The sequence below is a fragment of the Bombina bombina genome, chromosome 4, assembly GCF_027579735.1.
Source record: "Bombina bombina isolate aBomBom1 chromosome 4, aBomBom1.pri, whole genome shotgun sequence".
Classification (NCBI taxonomy): Eukaryota; Metazoa; Chordata; class Amphibia; order Anura; family Bombinatoridae; genus Bombina; species Bombina bombina.
The window spans coordinates 126915737-126936154 of NC_069502.1; the positions used below are offsets into that span (position 1 = coordinate 126915737).

General features: G+C 41.2%; 1 protein-coding gene across 1 annotated transcript in view; it reads left to right on the forward strand.

The window, feature by feature from the left end:
- ATAD2B (ATPase family AAA domain containing 2B) overlaps positions 1-20418 on the forward strand; it is an 823789-nt gene that overhangs the window by 681120 nt on the left and 122251 nt on the right. The window contains exon 25 of the mRNA XM_053711168.1: positions 16039-16133. Within this exon, the coding sequence (XP_053567143.1) occupies positions 16039-16133 (95 nt within the window). The remainder of the gene's footprint in view (positions 1-16038; positions 16134-20418) is intronic.

The following is a 20418-nucleotide window of genomic DNA, read 5'->3' on the forward strand; positions in this document are numbered from 1 at the left end:
TTTTCAGGCCCTGGTTAGAATCAGGCTTGTGTTTAAACCTGTTGCTCCACCTTGGAGCCTTAACCTTGTTCTTAAAGTTTTGCAGCAGGCTCCATTTGAGCCAATGCATTCCATAGATATTAAGCTGTTATTCTGGAAGGTTTTGTTTCTTGTTGCTTTCTCTTCTGCGTGAAGAGTCTAAGAGCTCCCGGCTTTGCAGTGTGATTCGCTCTACCTTATCTTTCATGCGGATAAAGCGGTCCTGCGTACTAAGTTGGGATTTCTCCCTAAAGTGGGTTTCGAATAGTACTATTAATCAGGAAATTGTTGTTTGTTCTCTCTGTCAAAAAACAAAATGTATGCTTACCTGATAAATTTATTTATTTCCGGATATGGAGAATCCACAACCCAAACTTTTATTTAAGATGGTTCTTTTTTACTAAACCTCAGGCACCTCTACACCTTTGTGTTATTCCTTTTTCCATTTTCCTTCGGTCAAATGACCGGGGATTGTGGTAGGGGAGTTACACTTAACAGCTTTGCTGTGGTGCTCTTTGCCGCCTCCTGCTGGCCAGGAGTGATATTCCCACTAGAAATTGATGACATTGTGGACTCTCCATATCTGGAAAGTAAGAAATGTATCAAGTAAGCATACATTTTGGGTTTTTTTTCAATATTTTGCATCTTAGGAAGAAAATCTAGGAAGCATATTTCCTTAGTAGGTATTCCCTTCAACAGCAATTACATTCTCCTTTTTAACTAGTTTTCTACTAGACTGTGGAACAATGGGTCTCCCAGAGATATACCTGATGACCTTGTTTCCAAGAGTCATCGTTAAAATTGAATATATTCAAGCATTCTTTATTAACCTGAATTCTTCAGTCAGGCCCCGAAGAACTTTGTTCATGAATCTGATTCAGATGTCAAGCTTTCTCCAATCATCAAGTTGTTAAGCCTCTCATCTTGATGGATTAGAGATTGTATACCTTCTTATTGCAAGCCGGTTTGGATAATGGCTTACCTGCCAACTCTCTTAAGAGTCCTATTTCTGCTTGTTCTGTTTTATGCTACAGGAAAATTTACTTATCTTGACATCAAGGCTTAATCAAGATATAAAGGCTTAGTCAGGATATATCCAGTGTCTAAACAAAGTTCTCCTCTTTGGAACATTAAGAACATAATTTTTTTTATTTTTTTTTGCAAGCTTTTCAGGTTTCTCTTCTTGAACCTGCATGCTTTGCACATTTAGCTTCTGTCTTTGGAGTTCTTATTTTTAGCAGTATCTGCTGCTGGAAGGCTTTTCTGATTTTTATTTTTAGTTATTTTTACTTTAAGTGATTTTTCAGATATCGTCAATCAGGAGATTATAGCCCATCTCCTTGTCCTAATCCAAAAAAATAATTTGATTTGTCTTAATTTAGATATTATAAGAGCATTAGAATTCTACTTTAAAATTACAAAGGTTAAACATAGAAAAATAGATTTTGATGGCAGATAAGAAGCATTTGTCTGCCCAATATTTCCTAAAAGGGTAAACTTTCCTAGTTCATAGTTTAGCTTTATGCTTATCCCAGGCATTCTTGAAGTTCCCTTATCTTTTAATTTGTGTGTCCCTTGGTCCACGTAAAGGATAGAGGGCCACATCAGTTTCTTTAGCTGTTTGGATAAATCTCCTGATTACCAAGGTTTACGTGGAGGCAGGATAGTCTTTTCTAAATCATATTGTTGCCTTTTTTTCTTGATCAGTGTCTTCTTCGAATTTCAAGAATGATTATATTGAATACATTTTTAAGGTAGCAACATATTGTCTCTAAATTCCACCACTTGGGTACCTTCTTTTTTTTTTTTTTTTTTTAAATTGTCCTGCCCAAATACTCCTGGTCTTTACAGCTTGGGTATTAGTTCCTAGGAGTGATGGCTTGTGGACTCCCACCACCTTGTGAAATGAAACAAAATTTATTCTTACATGATGATAAATGCATTTCTCTTGTAAGGTGTATCCAGTCCACGGATTCATCCATTACTTTTTGCATATTCTCCTTCCCAACAGGAAGCTGCAAGATGACACCCACAGCAGAGCTGTCTATATAGCTCCTCCCCTAACTTCCATTCCCAGTCATTCTCTTGCAGCTCTTGACAAGAAAGGAAGTATCAAGAGATATGTGGTGAATTAGTGTAGTTTATCTTCAATCAAAAGTTTGTTCTTTTTAAACGGTACCGGCGTTGTACTGTTTTTACCTCAGGCAGAAATTAGAAGAAGAGTTCTGCCTGAGGTTTTTGATGATCTTAACAGGTTGTAACTAAGGTCCACTGCTGTTCTCACACATAACTGAAGAGTATGGGAAAACTTCAGCTAGGGGAATGGCCGGCAGGATTACCTGCTCTGAGGTATGTTCAGTATATTTTTTTCTAGAGAGTTGATAAGGTCTAGAAAATGCTGACAGTGCCTGATATATTTAAGGTAAGCCTGATTACAGTGATTTAACAAACGACTGGGATCATGCTTGCAGTAAAGGGTAATCATTTTTATTGCGCTTATTACTTAGTATGTAAAACGTTTGCATGAGATATAAAAAACGTTTTTTACTGAAGGTGATAAATCTTTATTTGGGGCCTAGTTTTCCACATGGCTGATTAGATTTATCCTAGGAGTAGTTATTTATGGCCCTTTCACTTTGAGTGCATGGTGGGAGGGGCCTATTTTCGCGCTCTAATTGCGCAGTAGTTTTTGCAGTCTGAGACATCCAGCTTCCCTGAAGGAGTCCCCTGACATATAGGACCTCTGTAAAGGGTTTTTGTTGCTACAAAAGTCATTTTAAGGGCAGGTAGGAGCCACAGTAGAGCTGTGGCAGTTTGCTTGTGACTGTTTATAACGGTTTTACCGTTTTTCTGATTCGTTTTTGAGCCTGAGGGGTTAATCATCCATTTGCAAGTGGGTGCAATGCTATTTTAGTCTATTATACATACTGTAAAAATTTTGTAGAGTTTATTGCTTTTTTTTTCACTGTTTTGCAGTTTATGTGATTGTTTTTTTTCCCTTAAAGGCACAGTACCGTTTTTTATATTCTGCTTTTTCACATTTATTAAAGTGTTTTTCAAGCTTGCTGGTCTCATTACTAGTCTGTTAAACATGTCTGACATAGAGGAAACTCCTTGTTCATTATGTTTAGAAGCCATTGTGGAACCCCCTCTTAGAATGTGTCTTATTATAAATTATAAAGACCATATGCTGGCTTTAAAAGATTTATCACCAGAGGAAATTGACAAGGGGGAAGTTATGCCGACTAACTCTCCCCACGTGTCAGAACCTATAACTCCCGCTCAAGGGACGCCAAGTACATCTAGCGCGCCCATTGCGTATACCTTACAAGACATGGCGGCAGTTATGAATCATACCCTTACAGAGGTATTGTCCAAACTGCCAGGGTTACAAGGAAAGCGAGACAGCTCTGGGGCTAGAACAAATACAGAGCTCTCTGACGCTTTAGTAGCTATGTCTGATATACCCTCACAATGTGCAGAAGCCGAAGCAGGAGAGCTTCTATCTGTGGGTGATTTTTCTGATTCAGGGAAGACACTTCAACCTGATTCTGATATGTCTACGTTTAAATGTAAGCTTGAACACCTCCGCGTGTTGCTCAGGGAGGTTTTAGCAACTCTGGATGACTGTGATGCCATTGTAGTCCCAGAGAAATTGTGTAAATTGGATAAATACTATGCAGTGCCTGTTTACATTGATGTTTTTCCAATCCCTAAGAGGTTTTCAGAAATTATTACTAAGGAATGGGATAGACCAGGTGTACCGTTCTCTCCCCCTCCTGTTTTTAAAAAGATGTTTCCTATAGATGTCGCTACACGGGACTTGTGGCAAACGGTCCCTAAGGTGGAGGGAGCAGTCTCTACCCTAGCGAAGCGTACAACTATCCCGGTCGAGGACAGTTGTGCTTTTCTAGATCCAATGGACAAAAAAATTATAGGGTTACCTTAAGAAAATTTTTATTCAACAAGGTTTTATTCTCCAGCCCCTTGTATTGCCCCTGTCACTGCTGCTGCGGCCTTCTGGTTTGAATCTCTAGAAGAGGCTCTACAGGTAGAAACCCCGTTGGATGATATCCTTGACAAGCTTAAAGCTCTTAAGCTAGCCAATTCATTTGTTTCTGACGCCGTTGTTCATTTAACCAAGCTAACTGCTAAAAATTCAGGTTTTGCTATTCAGGCGCGTAGGGCGCTATGGCTTAAATCCTGGTCAGCTGACGTTACTTCAAAGTCTAAGCTTCTCAACATTCCCTTCAAGGGGCAGACCCTATTCGGGCCTGGTCTGAAGGAGATCATTTCTGATATTACTGGAGGAAAAGGTCACGCCCTTCCTCAGGATAGGTTCAACAAATTAAAGACCAAACAGACTAATTTTCGTTCTTTTTGAAACTTCAAGAGTGTGCAGCTTCAACTTCCTCTAATACAAAACAAGAGGGAAATTTTGCCCAATCCAAGCCGGTCTGGAGACCTAACCAGGCTTGGAACAAGGGAAAGCAGGCCAAAAAAACCTGCTGCTGCCTCTAAGACAGCATGAAGGATCAGCCCCCGATCCAGAAACGGATCTAGTAGGGGGCAGACTTTCTCTCTTCGTCCAGGCTTGGGCAAGGGTGCAGTCTGGAACTCCCTGAAGGCTCAGGACTTGTGGACTCAGGAGGAGACACTCCTTCCGATAAACATTCTGGAACTAAGATTCAATGCTCTTCAGGCTTGGCCTCAGCTAGCTGCGGTCAGGTTCATCAGATTTCAGTCGGACAACATCACGACTGTAGCCTACATCAACCATCAAGGGGGAACAAGGAGTTCCCTAGCAATGTTGGAGGTTTCAAAAATGTCTATGGGCAGAGGTTCACTCTTGCCATCTATCAGCTAACCATATCCCAGGAGTAGAGAACTGGGAGGCGGATTTTCTAAGTCGGCAGACTTTTCATCCGGGGGAGTGGGAACTCCATCCGCAGGTGTTTGCACAGTTGATTCAACTTTGGGGCAAACCAGAACTGGATCTCATGGCGTCTCGTCAGAACGCCAAGCTTCCTTGTTACGGATCCAGGTCCAGGGATCCCAAGGCAGCGCTGATAGATGCTCTAGCAGCGCCTTGGTCTTTCAACCTGGCTTATGTGTTTCCATCGTTTCCTCTGCTCCCTCGTCTGATTGCCAAGATCAAGCAGGAGAGAGCTTCGGTGATTTTGATAGCACCTGCATGGCCACGCAGGACTTGGTATGCAGATCTGGTGGACATGTCATCCCTTCCACCATGGACTCTACCGCTGAGGCAGGACCTTCTACTTCAGGGTCCTTTCAACCATCGAAATCTAATTTCTCTGCGTCTGACTGTTTGGAGATTGAATGCTTGATTTTATCAAAACTTGGTTTCTCCGAATTGGTCATTGATACCTTAATTCAGGCTTGAAAGCCTGTCACCAGGAAAATCTATCATAAGATATGTTGTAAATGTCTTCATTGGTGTGAATCCAAGGGTTACTCATGGAGTAAAGTCAGGTTTCCCAGGATATTATCTTTTCTCCAAGAAGGATTGGAGACGGGATTGTCAGCTAGTTCCTTAAAGGGACAGATTTCTGCTCTGTCCTTTTGCACAAGCGTCTGGCGAATGTTTCAGGCGTTGGTTAGAATCAAGCCTGTGTTTAAACCTGTTGCTCCGCCATGGAGTTTAAATTTAGTTCTTAAAGGGGTTCCGTTTGAACCTCTGCATTCCATAGATATCAAGCTTTTATCTTGGAAAGTTCTGTTTTTGGTAGCTATCATTTCTGCACAAAGAGTTTGAGTTATCTGCCTTGCAGTGTGATTCCCCTTATCTGATCTTCCATGCAGATAAGGTAGTTTTGCGTACCAAACCTGGGTTTCTTCCTAAGGGGTATCTAATAAGAATATCAATCAGGAGATTGTTGTTCCTTCCGTCACTGTGTCCTAATCCTTCTTCAAAAAAGGATCGTCTATTACACAATCTTGACGTGGTTCGTGCTTTAAAGTTTTATTTACAAGCTACTAAAGATTTTCGTCAAACATCTGCATTGTTTGTTGTCTACTCTGGACAGAGGAAAGGCCAAAAGGCTTCAGCAACTTCTCTTTCCTTTTGGTTAAGAAGTATAATTCGCTTAGCTCAGTGATTTTTAACCTTTTTTTTGCCAGGGAGTGGCAGTTAGGGGAGGAGCTATATAGACAGCTCTGCTGTGGGTGTCCTCTTGCAGCTTCCTGTTGGGAAGGAGAATATCCTACAAGTAATGGATGAATCCGTGGACTGGATACACCACAAGAGAAATGTTGTTTTTTTTTTTTCATTGTAGTTAGAGTCCACGAAACCCATCTATTTTTTTATTTATTTTTTACTCCATTTTTATTTCTTTCTGGCAAAAGTTCTAGTTTGCACCTCATTTTCCCTACTTTGTTCTTTCCTACCTTTCTATTACTCATTTCTTGACTATACGTCAGACTAAAATACAAGAGGTCGGAGGGTTTTAGTGCTCTTAGAGCTTTGGGAATCTTTGCCTCCTTCTAATGGCCAGGAGCTGAATCCCAAGAGTAGTGGCTTGTGAACTCTCACCACCATGAAATTAATTTATCAGATATGCATAAATATTGTTTTTTACGGTTGCTTAGACCCTAGATAAAAGAACATCTTCTATAATATAATATAATATAAAGAATAGAAACGCAGTAAAGTATAGGTGATACTTTTTATGGACCCCCAAAAATGCGGGGCAGCACATGCTTCTGCTAGTGTTCCTTATTCAGGTTTATGTTGTCGATTTCTGTAGAACGCATTTAGGAGTAGAGAGGAAACAAATGTTCAGGCTGATGGTATCCTTGGTGCCTTGTAGAGGAAAATCCAGAACGGTTTAATTCTCCTTAAAGCAGCATTCCTCTTAAGGATTTTTTTTTTTTTTTTTTTTTGCAACTGAAAGAGGTCATGGCAAAATGTATTTTTAATTTTTGTAAAAAGGATGTTCTTGTTCTGAAAGCTAAACACATTTATGCTTTTGTGGTGTGTCACTGTCCACAAGTATAGCTGCAGTGTTTCTTCAGTGACTGTCTCTCCAAATGGAACTGTATTAACAGAGCATGCACTTCTTAAAATCAGATTGGAAATAAACCACTTTAATCTTTTTCATGACTTTTTTTATTTTTGAAATGTTCATTTATTCTCAAGGTTCTGAGGGTAAACATTGTACAAATGATAACCGTGGCTTTACAGTGACCAAACAAACCTTATTTTCTTTCACCTAAAGCTCTACACAGTTCTGCCTGCAAGCTACCATTGAGGAATTATTAAAATAGTGAATTATTTCATTCCACTTTGTCTTGTAGACCGTTTTGTAGAGGATGGGTTTGGCAGATGTTTATATAAAACATTACTTAAAGCCAAGAAGAATTCACTTTACACTTTACAAGAATATTAGTGTTTTACCTCTTGAAACCCAGTAAATGGAAAAACATGTTGGATGGGATATTGTCTGATGATACATTTAGCAAACAAATGAAAGTTGTGTTGTAATTAACAAATGAGAGAGATTGGGTCTCCATTCTAAGGATGTAGGAGTGTTCACCTCCAGTTAGTACAATGCTGGGGAAATGTATTATAACCTATATTTTCAAAGCACACAAAACAAAATAAGTTTCATAAAGCTTCAGGGTCATTTACAGCAAGTTATTGATTTTTTTATGGCATGAAGATACAAAGTTGTATGCAAGGCAGCTATGTGGTGTAAATATGTATTAATGGAGCCCGAAAGCTGCTGTATTTTTTTTTTGTTTTTTTCTTTTTCCTTTCATAAGGCAGGGAGAGTCAACGACTTCATTCCTTACGTGTTGGGAAATACAACACCTGGCCACCAGGAGGAGGCAAAGACACCCCAGCCAAAGGCTTAAATATCCCTCTGATCCCCCTATTCCCCATTCATTCTTTGCCTTTCGTCACTATAGGAGGTGGCAGAAAAGTTTCAGAAGATTTGGATTGTCCTGTAATGGGTATGTTCCCTTCGAGAAAGGACTGGAGTTTTAAGTAATCATGTCAACCTCTCAGTGAGAGTATCGATGAAAGTCTGGAGATGCAGGGAAAGTTTTTCTGCGAACCCATCCAGACTGTCGCCTACAGCTCCTGAGCAATCTGTTCCACTGCTTGCTACTACACACTCAAGTCCATGGGGTCGATTTATGATGCAGCGTATGCGGCTTCTGACCCACTCCGCTTCAGTTCTAAGACCGCTGCTCCTTAACTCGTCCGCCACTTCTGAGGTGGCGGACAGCAATCAGCCCGATCGAATACGATCGGGTTGATTGACACCCCCTGCTAGCAGCCGATTGGGCACGAATCTGCAGGGGGCGGTATTGCACCAGCAGTTCTTGTGAACTGCTGGTGCAATGATAAATGCCGACAACGTATGCTGTCGGCATATATCGATGTGCGGCGGACATGATTCGCTAAGCGCTGCTGCAAGACTGTCAGACTTGAAAGGCTGTGCCTGTTCCACAGTATGAATCCTGGACGGTAAGACCATTTTTTTATATATACAATTTAAAACGATATACAGGGTCACAGTGTGGCTCCTTTATACCTCGATGGGATCAAGGGTTAATATCTCCTTCAGGGAGATTTGAACAGTTTGGGGATTTATATCTGCTTAATGTGAGAGGTTTTTAGGCTTATAGACTGTGTTTTTTGGGGCTTGGAACAAACAGGTTTCACTTTCATACTGCTGCAGACATAACTCCTGAGGAGAGCATTTTCACTGTTAGCTATCTGGGTCAAGGAGGTGGTGAGTGCCATTGGGAGTATTAAGGTGCTGTTTCTTTTAAATAAAAGCGTTAATTTTTGTTTGTCCTTCTGTGGGTATATTCAATCAATCATGAAAGTCCAGCTCACACTGTTATTGGATGGGTGCACGCTATCGCTAGGCACTGCACAGCCCAGCAATCAAATTCCAAAACAAAAAAGTGAATAGCAGCACTCCAATAGAGTTTTCAATTATTTATTGCATATCCAGGAGTACAAAAAAATAGCAACGTTTCGGACTACATGTCCTTTTTCTTCTGTGGGTTTATAACATTCAAAGGTTCCGCTCCTTTTGTACTAATTAATAATTCCTGTTTATATTGTGAGGAGGCTGTGGTTTGCCCGACTGCTCAGTTTTGTTCCATTTGCCTAAACACCATTCTAAAGTCTAAGGAGGGAGACAAGCCTGCTAATACTCATAGCGCTATTAGCCCTTCTGAGCCGTCTACTTCACAGGAATCTGGGTCCCGAGAAATTATTACCCTTTTTACATTACCTGCTCCACATGCAGTTCCCAGCGGCTCAACTAATCCTCAATCTGGAGGGGGCTTTTTTCCAGCGGACATTACTGCGCAGTTACAATCGCCGGTGTCTGCAGCCCTAAGTGCCTTACCTCGCTCTAACAAACGCAATCAAAAGGTTAAACCTAGTTCTCCTGACCTAGAGTCATCTAAATATTTGTCTGATTTAGCTACTATATCACAGCTATCAGAGGATGAGTTAACCTGTAGCTTTAAAGGGTGAACTTTGTGTCGGAGATTTCGGTTACTAAACCTCCTTCAGCGGAGGAACCCTCCTTTAGATTTAAACTTGAGCATCTGTGTTTTTTATTAAGAGGTTCTCTCTACCCTAAAGGTTCCAGAGGCTCCACTCCCTGAGGAGCCTAAGATCCCTAAATTAGACAGGGTTTACGAAGATAGGAAGGGCCCTCTGACTTCTCCTGTGCCAGTTAAGATGGCGAACATTATTAGTAACGAATGGGAAAGAGTAGGAACTTTTTTCCCCCTCGTCTACTTTTAAAAAATTATTCCCGGTCCCTGACTCAATTAGATTTGTAAGGGTTCCATCCCGAAGGTGGATGGCGCTATCTCCACGCTGGCTAAGCATACTGCTATCCCTCTGGAGGATAGTTCTTCTTTTAAAGAGCCTATGGATAAAAAAAAATGGAAACTTTTCTGAGGAAGATGTTTCAACATACGGGGTTTTATTTCAACCGGCGGTAGCTGGATGCGACACACTGTCGGAGCTCATTTTGGTGGAGACTCCCCTCGAGGATATTCACGATAGAATTAAGACACTGAGAATTGCTAACTCCATCTGTGACGTGAAAATGCAGATTATTCACATAAATGCAAAGGCTGCTGGCTTTGCGGTTCTAGCCCGCTGGGCTCTCTGGTTCTAGCCCGCCGAGCTCTCTGGTTGAAGTCTTGCTCTGCGGTTATGACTTCCAAATCCAGACTCCTTTCTCTTCCCTTCAAGGGGAAATTTTATTCGGTCCAGGGCTGGACTCCATTATCTCTATGGTTACTGGAGGGAAAGGTGCCTTCTAGGGCTGCAACTAATGATTATTTTCATAATCGATTAATCGGACGATTTATTTTTTTGATTAATCTGATAAAAAACATTAATTTTTTATTCCATATATTTAAAATAAAATCCATAAACTGAGTGTTACAAATATAAACTTAAAAACAAAGCAGAGAGTAAGGGCGCCTCCTAGTGTAGCCAATAAATCACAAATGGAGTATAAACGAAAAAAACATACTCACAGTGTAGAAAGGCAGAGGTAATGCCTAGGAGAGTGGTCTGGGAACTTGACAGTGTCCCAGTAAACTGTGCACCGTGCAGTGGCTGCTCCTCCCAAAATCAGAAAAAGAATCTGTAGTAGGATAAGATGTAGAAAAAAGAGGGCGACCCCTAGTGCAAATCAGTTATGAAGATATATTGAGTATCAACTTAGTAACAAGGGAATACTCACAAATTGTATTGCACACTGTAGTGCAAATGGAGCATACTAGGTATATTATGGTGACCTAGTGCACATTTAAACCAGGGTAGTGCTGCTGCAGTGGGAGATGAACTCCAAGTAAGCTGTGGATGAACGTCAGTACCAAAAAACAGAAGACTCCAGTAAAAAAGTGGATATAAAAGGTTTAATAAAAACAAGTGGTTTTAAAAAAACACAGATCAGACAATGAACCTGTGTTAAAAACAATGCTACGCGTTTCTAAGCGCTGACCGCGCTTTTTCCTCAGGCAAATGATACTGACTGAACTGGAGTCTCCTATATATATACCCATGCACATTTGGTGATAGGCAGCTGTGTTCAATTGAACAGGTGTTACATTGATATAAACTTAAGACTAAAACTTTACATTAACACAACTGTTTGTCCAATTTTTAAGCAGCAGAACACATTTTTATAATTAAGAATAACAAAACCACAAACTGTTTTAAAAGAGGTAGACTATCATTGTTTATAACGTTCTGTTAGTCACTCTTTCAGAATTTTTGCATTGAAATACAAAAATGTCAACATGACATCATGCTCCTGGCTGAGGCTGGCTCTCTTTTTGCAAGCTGTATTTCCGCAGCAGAGAAGAGGCGCTCAGATGGTGTTTAGGTGCTTGAGATGCATAAGTAGGGTTTTGTCAATTTCTCCATGGTGGGATATTTACCTTTGTTCTCCACCAATGTAAAGTGTTTTCCTCCTTGGCAAGGGGCCCTCTTAACCCCTTAATGACCAATGACGGAATTATTCCGACATGGAACAATTTATCAAACAAACTCTGTCCTTAAGGGGTTAAAGACAGTCTGAACTTCATTCTAACATAAACATATCTTGAATATCTATATGCGATGGTAAATAATAAGCTATAAGGTTAGGGATAAATATTTAGTGCTCTCTGAAAATAAGAGATATACTTATAGAGGTTGAATTTGGAAACATATCACAATTTATTAAAATAAACTAAAAGTCAAAAAAGTGCTAATGACTATATATCAATAAGACAAAGCCTTACACATTTATCTATACAGTACATATAATCGGTAATAGCAAGCTATCCGCTAATTGTGCAAACAGATAATAGTGCACATCAGTTCAAATAACAAATCCCATCATTCTAGGGCTAGGTGTAAATAACAAGCTCAGCACTATATTATGCTAAGCATAGTCCCAAATCACCTGATTTAATATAAACAATCCAAACTGACTCCTATTTTATTTCTGGGTTGCACCTAAGCCAGGTGTGGTTGTAAACGTATCCTGTCCTTCAAAAGTGAAAGTAAAAGTCTAAAGACATCCTTTAGGCTAACGGCATAACCATAAAACACAATACCATGTGCAGAAGCTCAGTGGAGTGGAGCAGCTGATGTACAGACCAACTAGTTGCAAACCAACTCATCGATTATGAAATTCGTTGACAACTATTTTCATAATCGATTATCGTCGATTAGTTGTTGCAGCTCTAGTGCCTTCCTACTGCAGGATAAGAATATGCCCATGGGACAGCAACTGTCTAATTTTCGTTCCTTTCGTGCTGACAAGTCGCAACGACAGCAGTCCTCTTCAAGTCCGAGCAGCCCAAGAGTACTTGAAAGCCGGCTCACTACTGGAATAAGTCCAAACAGACTAAAAAGCGGATTGAGTAGGGGGCAGACTGTCTTTCTTTTTTTTTCAGACGCTTCGTTCCAGGATGTACAGGATCCTTGGGTCCTGGAGGTTGTATCGCAAGGATACAGGATAGGATTCAAGTCTCATCCGCCAAGGGCAGATTCCTACTCTCCAGTCTTTCGACAAGACCAGAAAAGAGGTCTGCCGCCTTGGGTTGCGTACGGGATCTCTCCTCTCTAGGAGTAATTGTCCTGGTACCTACAGCAGAAAGAGGTTTGGGGTTTTATTCAAACCTTTTCGTGGTTCTAAAGAAGGAGGGAACTTTCCATCCAATTCTGGACCTAAAGTGCCTAAACAAGTTTCTGAGTGTTCCCTCTTTCAAGATGGAAACAATATGGTCAATCCTGCCCCTGGTTCAGGGAGGACAGTTTATGACCACAATAGACCTGAAGGATGCATACCTTCACGTCCCGATTCACAGAGAACATTTTCAGTTCCTGAGGTTTGCTTTTCTGAATCAGCACCTTCAGTTCATATCTCTTCCGTTTGGCCTAGCTACTGCTCCAAGGTTCTGGGGGCTGCTCTAGCCGTTGCCAGAACACTAGGTAATGCAGTAGCGCCTTACCTGGACGATATCTTGGAACAGGCACCATATTTTTTCTAGCGGAAGAACATTCGGAGTCCCTTCTCAGTCTTCTTCGATCACATGAATGGAAGATAAACTTGGAAAAGAGTTATCTTACTCCAAGTACAAGGTTGAATTTCCTGGAAACAATAATAGACGCCATATCCATGAGAATATTCCTCACAAATCCAAGACGTTGCAAGCTAACTTTTGCATGTCTTGCCCTCCAGGCCTCCTCGAGACCCTCAGTGGCTCAGTGTATGGAGGTAATCGGACTCATGGTGTCCTGCATGGATCTAATTCCTTTTGCCAGATGCCTTCTAAGACCGTTACAACTATGCATGCTGAGACAATGGAATGGCGACCATTCAGATCTGTCTCAACAGATTGTGCTGGGCAGCCTGTCAAGAGACTCTCTCTCCTGGTGGCTCTGTCCAGATCATCTGTCCCAAGGCACGTGCTTTTTGAGACCGTCCTGGAAGATTTTGAATACGGACGCAAGCCTTTCCGGCTGGGGAGCAGTTTGGGGTGCCAAGAAGGCACAAGGTCTGTGGACTTAGGAGTCCTCCCTTCCGAACAATATTTTGGAACCCAGAAGGCTTGGCCCCTTCTGTGTTCGTCCCAGTTTATCAGATTCCAATCAGACAATATAACCTTGGTTGTCAATATTAACCATCAAGGGGGAATGAGAAGTTCCTTGGCGATGAGATAAGTATCTCAGATACTAGAGTGGGCGGAGACTCACAAATGTACGCTGTCAGCGATCCACATTCCGGGTGTGTGGACAACTGGGAAGTGGACTTCCTCAGCAGGCAATCTCACCCAGGGGAATGGTCTCTTTACCCCGAGGTGTTTGCAGAGATATGCAGCGAGTGGGTGACGCCCGAGATAGATCTCATGGCATCCTGCCTCAATACCAAGCTACCCAGTTATTGGTCGAGGTCGGGCGATCCTCAGGCAGAATTGATAGATGTCCTATAAGTACCATGGAGGTTGTCTAATATATATTTTTCCTCCATTACCGCTTCTCCCTCGTGTGGTGGCTTGCATCAAGTAGGAGCGAGCATCTGTGATTCTGATTGCTCCATCGTGGCAGCGAAGGACGTGATTTGCGGATCTTCAGGATTGTTTAGGATTCAGATCTGGACGTGCCGAAGGCCACTTCGGACTGGTCCAATGTTTTCTTCCCATCCATTCTTGGGTGCTTTTTGGGGTTTGTTTTGAGTCATCTTGCTGCAGGATCCATGGCCTGTTACAGAGACACGGCTTTCTGACACTGGGCAGTACGTTTTGTTCCGGAATGTCTTGATAAAGTTAAAAATATTGGTTTGTATCTTGCCGGCAGCCATATGGTAAAACAACTGTTTAATTGTGAAAACTATACATTGTGGGATAAAGGGTTGGGAGCTAAGGTAGAGCTTTTGGGGAAGCATTGTGTGACCCCCATCTAACATTGTGCTCAGTCAACGGAGAACAGCTGGCAACCCTAGTGATCAGGCTCAGTAGTATGTAAAGGTATAGGTGTGATGAAGGAATAAAATCAATGCTGTGTTTGCCCACATTTGTATATTTACTTTATGCCAAAAGTTTAAACCTCTGTCTTGTACATGTGAGTGTGGTGTGCATGGGTCCTCTTGGGTCATCACCAATCGGCATCTAGCTCCCAGCAGTGTGTGGCTGCTCATGAGTCTATCTAGGTATGCTTTTCAACAAAGGATAGCAAGAGAAACCATAGGAAGAACTTTTTTTTCACTTTCTGCAAAGAGAAAAAAAGCAATTTTATAATAAATTGCAGCAGTTGAGAATTGCTTTGCAAATTTAGCTGCAGAGAAATACATTTTTAAGTTTTTTTTAAATGTCTCAAATAGATTTGATTTCCTTTTGATCTTGGTCCAATATCACATAATTATAAGATAATGTAATAAAAAGGTGCATTGCTCACAAGCCTATTACATTCAGGAGTGTCTTGTTTTTTGACCAGGAAACGCTAAATGGTGGGCTTGAAAAAATCCCTGAGACAGTCAATCAATGCACTGCTGCTTTGAAGCGCTGCTCCGTATTTGACTGTTCTCTTCATACAGCCCTTAAGTCTGGCTGCACTGTACTATGACAGTTTACACAGTTCAACCAGAGCACAGCACTGTATAAAGAGAACATCCTGATGTGGAGCACCGCTGCAAAGCGACAGTGCTAACAGTTCTTGCATGTGTCCATTCTCTCTGCAGCCATGCTGCATTTTCTGCAATGACATCTCAGAGCACACCATGCTCTGCCTTGGGGCAAGAGAATGAAGTAAATTTAATAACAGAAGGAAATTTAAACATCTCTTAAAAGTGCATTCTGTATATGAATAAAGAGGTTCATGCTCTACTAGAGAATCTAGTAATAGGACTAACTGAATTTACTGTTTAAGCTACAAGAAAGATTATCCAAAGCAGCAGTATTTATTTCACAGACCCTTGCCAGGTTTTTCCTTACAGAAAGATCTCAGGGAACAGCTACTGAGCTACACAACTCTTTATGGTTAAACTTTTGGGCTGTGCCTTTACAAATCAATGGTCTCACTGGAGATCGCTGCTTACATAGTCTGTGCAACGGGAAAGATCATTTCTACTTCTAAAGGTTATACCCAGGAATTGGGCTTGATTTAAATGTTGAGCAGCTGCTTAATCAAAGTCACAACTGCTTTTGGATCCTTAGTCAAACACAATCTTAAAATATCAAATATCTACAGTCTGATGTCAAGTTTCCATTAATAATCTCTGCTGTCAGGAGGCATATACAAGTGCTTCTGTTAGTAAAAGAGGAGGTATTTTTGTGATAGAAGTACTACCTTTAAATTGGGGGTGCTTCTTTTTTTGTGATATTTGTAATCTAATCTGTACGAGTGGCTTTAGCATTCTGCTTCTTTTAAAATATATTTTCGTATTTGCAAGCCTGTAAGGAATTTGAATCTATTTACATGTATATATGACATCTCTATGCACTCAATTTCAGGTGAATCGTGCAGCAGTTTGTTGCCGAATGAGCACGTTTTGGAGGAGATTATGGAGCCAGAACCCCCTTTGATTGTGGACCATGAGAGGTTAAAGGTAATTCCTTTTTACAATAGCTCTTTTGTTGTGTTTGTCAAATGTAATTGCTTTTCTGATCTACACAACTAACAGCTCTGAGTACCTTATATAACATGCATATACAGTCTGTTCTAAGTAAGACATCCTGTATTTTCTTGGTTGCTAGTTTAGTATTGCCAGAATGTGGCTGCTATAAGTTTGCAGGCAACTAGCTGCTGACATGAAAGCTACAGTTAACACCTTTAATGTGGGAGTGGCTTGCAAACAATATTTTTGCAGGCCTCTGTGACATCAAAGGAGATTATTCATAGCCTCGATTTTTGATCATACCGGAGTGCCAAATCTTAGCCCCAACATTCATGCACTGGGATGTCATTGGTGGTGATAAATCACCATGCTATGTTCAGAGGAGGATTGCCTAGTATTTTCGGGCTAGACTGATCTTATTAGGCGGGGTCAGACTGATCTGTTCAAAGCACAATTGGGCTTAGAGAGGCTGTTCCTAGGTGGAAACTCTCCATAGAACAAGCTACTGAGCTGTTGTTCGCTCCTGGTAGAACAGGTCTCTCTTTGAATCTGGAGATTCTTAATCACTCATTTATATGGATACTAATCTAGTTGCATTTGTGTCCTCTGCTATTTTAAACTTTATACAATTGTTGTAAACCCCCCAACCCCCACGCACGCCCATGTTGCAATGTTTCATCCTATTTTCGCTATAATTTATTAGATCTTCATCTGGACTAGAATTACCAGTCTTTGGAAGTGCATTTACAACTGCTACAGAAATGCATGTTGTCGAGTGGGCAGGATTGCCAATGTGACCATTACAGCAGTACTTAAACTATAGAATTAGAGCAAGAGGATTGGTTTGTCCAATATGATACCCTTTCATTCTTCTTTGAAACATCATCTAAAATGGCAGCTTTAAAGTCACAATCTCAGCGGAGGTCTTCCCTTTAAAGGCCTCCTTTAGAACCAGATAAAGACAGATTGCAGCTAATACAGCAATGTATTGCATAGACAGTACGTTATTAGTGTTCTGAACAGAAAATTCTGCCAGCCTAGTGGCATTATGAAGTAGCCGGCTAGGGGCAGTTTAATACTTAGCATTATAAAAAAATGTTCTATTATTTATAAATGTTACAGTCCCTAAAATTTTGAAACTAGTTCTTAATGTTTTTCTAATGTTTGTGAGAGTGCACAATCCTTACACATGGGATTACATCACCTGGCCACCAGGAGTAGGCAAAGAAACCCAACCAGAACTTTACAAATATCGCTCCTACTTCTCTCCCAGTAGTTATTTGCGTCGTCAAGGAAAAAGAGGGTTGTTAAAGGGACACTAAGCCCAAATTTTTTTTTTTCATGATTCAGATAGAGCATGCAATTTTAAACAATTTACTAATTAACTCTTATTATCAAATTTTCTTTTTCTTGCTATCTTTATTTAAAAAAGCAGGAATCTAAGATAAGGAGCCGGCCCATTTTTGGTTCAACATCTGGCTTGCGCTTGCTGATTGGTGGCTAAATTTACCCACCAATCAGCAAGCGCTATCCAGGGTGCTTAAACAAAAAATGGGCCCTCTCCTTAGCTTAGATTCTTGCTTTTTCAAATAATGATAGCAAGAGATTGAAGAAAATTTGATAAAAGGAGTAAATTAAAAAGTTGCTTAAAATTGCATGCTCTTTCTGAATCATGAAAGAAAAATATTGGGTTTAGTGTCCCTTTAAGATCTTCTTTTAATTTACCCTCAATGGATAGTTCCCAGAAGAGAGGGATTTTTTATCTTGGAGCTGGTGCAATATAATCCTTTTAGTAAAGTCCCCCCCCCCCCCCCCCCCCACTTAAGGTAGGATTTTCTGTACAGAGGTTGGACGCACAACTCCTGTTTTAAGTGTTCTCACTGGGTGAATCTAATGGGCACTAACCCTTAGTTAGTGTTAGTTGGAACAAAGGGGATTCTATTTCTTGGACAGAGTAACAATATCAGGGGACATGTTTGTGTGATACTTTTATTGGACATGTTTTGGGTAGTGATTTTTACTCTATGTGAGTGTTATACTCTCTATTACGTTTTTCTTGACTCAGAGAATGTCTGAGTCGTGTCTATCTCATCACATGCCTTGTGAGCAGTACACTATGGGAGCAGATGGCAGTTGTCTGTGGACTGGCCGGGCAATTTTTCCTGCTGGTGAGTGAAAGGGGAGTTACGTTCCTTTTCGTGTCGCCAGTGGAGTTGGAGCGAGTCCCGTCCCCAGGGCTGTCTTTAATGTTGACTGGACCCTGGGCAAACCTTTTCTTGCCCCCCCCCCCCCCATATGCAATTTCGCTCTCCACCCCAACATTCCAAAAAACAACTAAATCAATTTATTTTATACAATTTTTTTTTTAAAATGATTAGCACAGCAGTGGATCATCCACTGCTGGGCTAATCATTTAAAAAAAAAAAAAAAAAATTAAATACATTGCAATATGTGAAAACTGGACCTAAGCAGTACTAATAAGTAAATTATCATATAAATTCCCCCACTGTGGATTAATTTAATATTTTTTATTTACTAATTAATTAAATGTTGGTTTTTAATTTATTTATATATTATACAGTATATTGTACTTAAAATCAGTGGCGGTCCTAATGTCTACATTCTTTATTTTGTGCCCCCCTAAAAGCATCTCACCAGTTTTGGGATATTCACTACATATTTATTGTTTAGACAGCTATTGTACATCAAAATTACCACTTTCATGAATACCAAGGGAATGCCTAACATAAACTCCTCTAACCCATATACACACTCTCCAGAGCATACACATGTACACTCAAGCTCACACTCTCCAGAGCATAGACATGTACACGCAAACACACACACACACTCCAGAGCATAGACATGTACACGCAAACACACACACTCCAGAGCATAGACATGCACACGCAAACACACACACTCCAGAGCATAGACATGTACACACACACACACACACACACTCCAGAACATAGACATGTACACGCACACACACACACTCCAGAGCATAGACATGTACACGCAAACACACACACTCCAGAGCATAGACATGTACACGCAAACACACACACTCCAGAGCATAGACATGTACACGCAAACACACACACTCCAGAGCATAGACATGTACACGCAAACACACACACTCCAGAGCATAGACATGTACACGCAAACACACACACTCCAGAGCATAGACATGCACACGCAAACACACACACTCCAGAGCATAGACATGTACACACACACACACACACACACTCCAGAGCATAGACATGTACACGCACACACACACTCCAGAGCATAGACATGTACACGCAAACACACACACTCCAGAGCATAGACATGTACACGCAAACACACACACTCCAGAGCATAGACATGTACACGCAAACACACACACTCCAGAGCATAGACATGTACACGCAAACACACACACTCCAGAGCATAGACATGCACACGCAAACACACACACTCCAGAGCATAGACATGTACACACACACACACACACACACTCCAGAGCATAGACATGTACACGCACACACACACTCCAGAGCATAGACATGTACACGCAAACACACACACTCCAGAGCATAGACATGTACACGCAAACACACACACTCCAGAGCATAGACATGTACACTCAAACACACACACTCCAGAGCATAGACATGTACACGCAAACACACACACTCCAGAGCATAGACATGTACACGCAAACACACACACTCCAGAGCATAGACATGTACACGCAAACACACACACTCCAGAGCATAGACATGTACACGCACACACACACTCCAGAGCATAGACATGTACACGCAAACACACACACTCCAGAGCATAGACATGTACACGCAAACACACACACTCCAGAGCATAGACATGTACACGCAAACACACACACTCCAGAGCATAGACATGTACACGCAAACACACACACTCCAGAGCATAGACATGTACACGCAAACACACACACTCCAGAGCATAGACATGTACACGCAAACACACACACTCCAGAGCATAGACATGTACACGCAAACACACACACTCCAGAGCATAGACATGTACACGCAAACACACACACTCCAGAGCATAGACATGTACACGCAAACACACACACTCCAGAGCATAGACATGTACACGCAAACACACACACTCCAGAGCATAGACATGTACACGCAAACACACACACTCCAGAGCATAGACATGTACACGCAAACACACACACTCCAGAGCATAGACATGTGCACGCACACGCACTCCAGAGCATAGACATGTA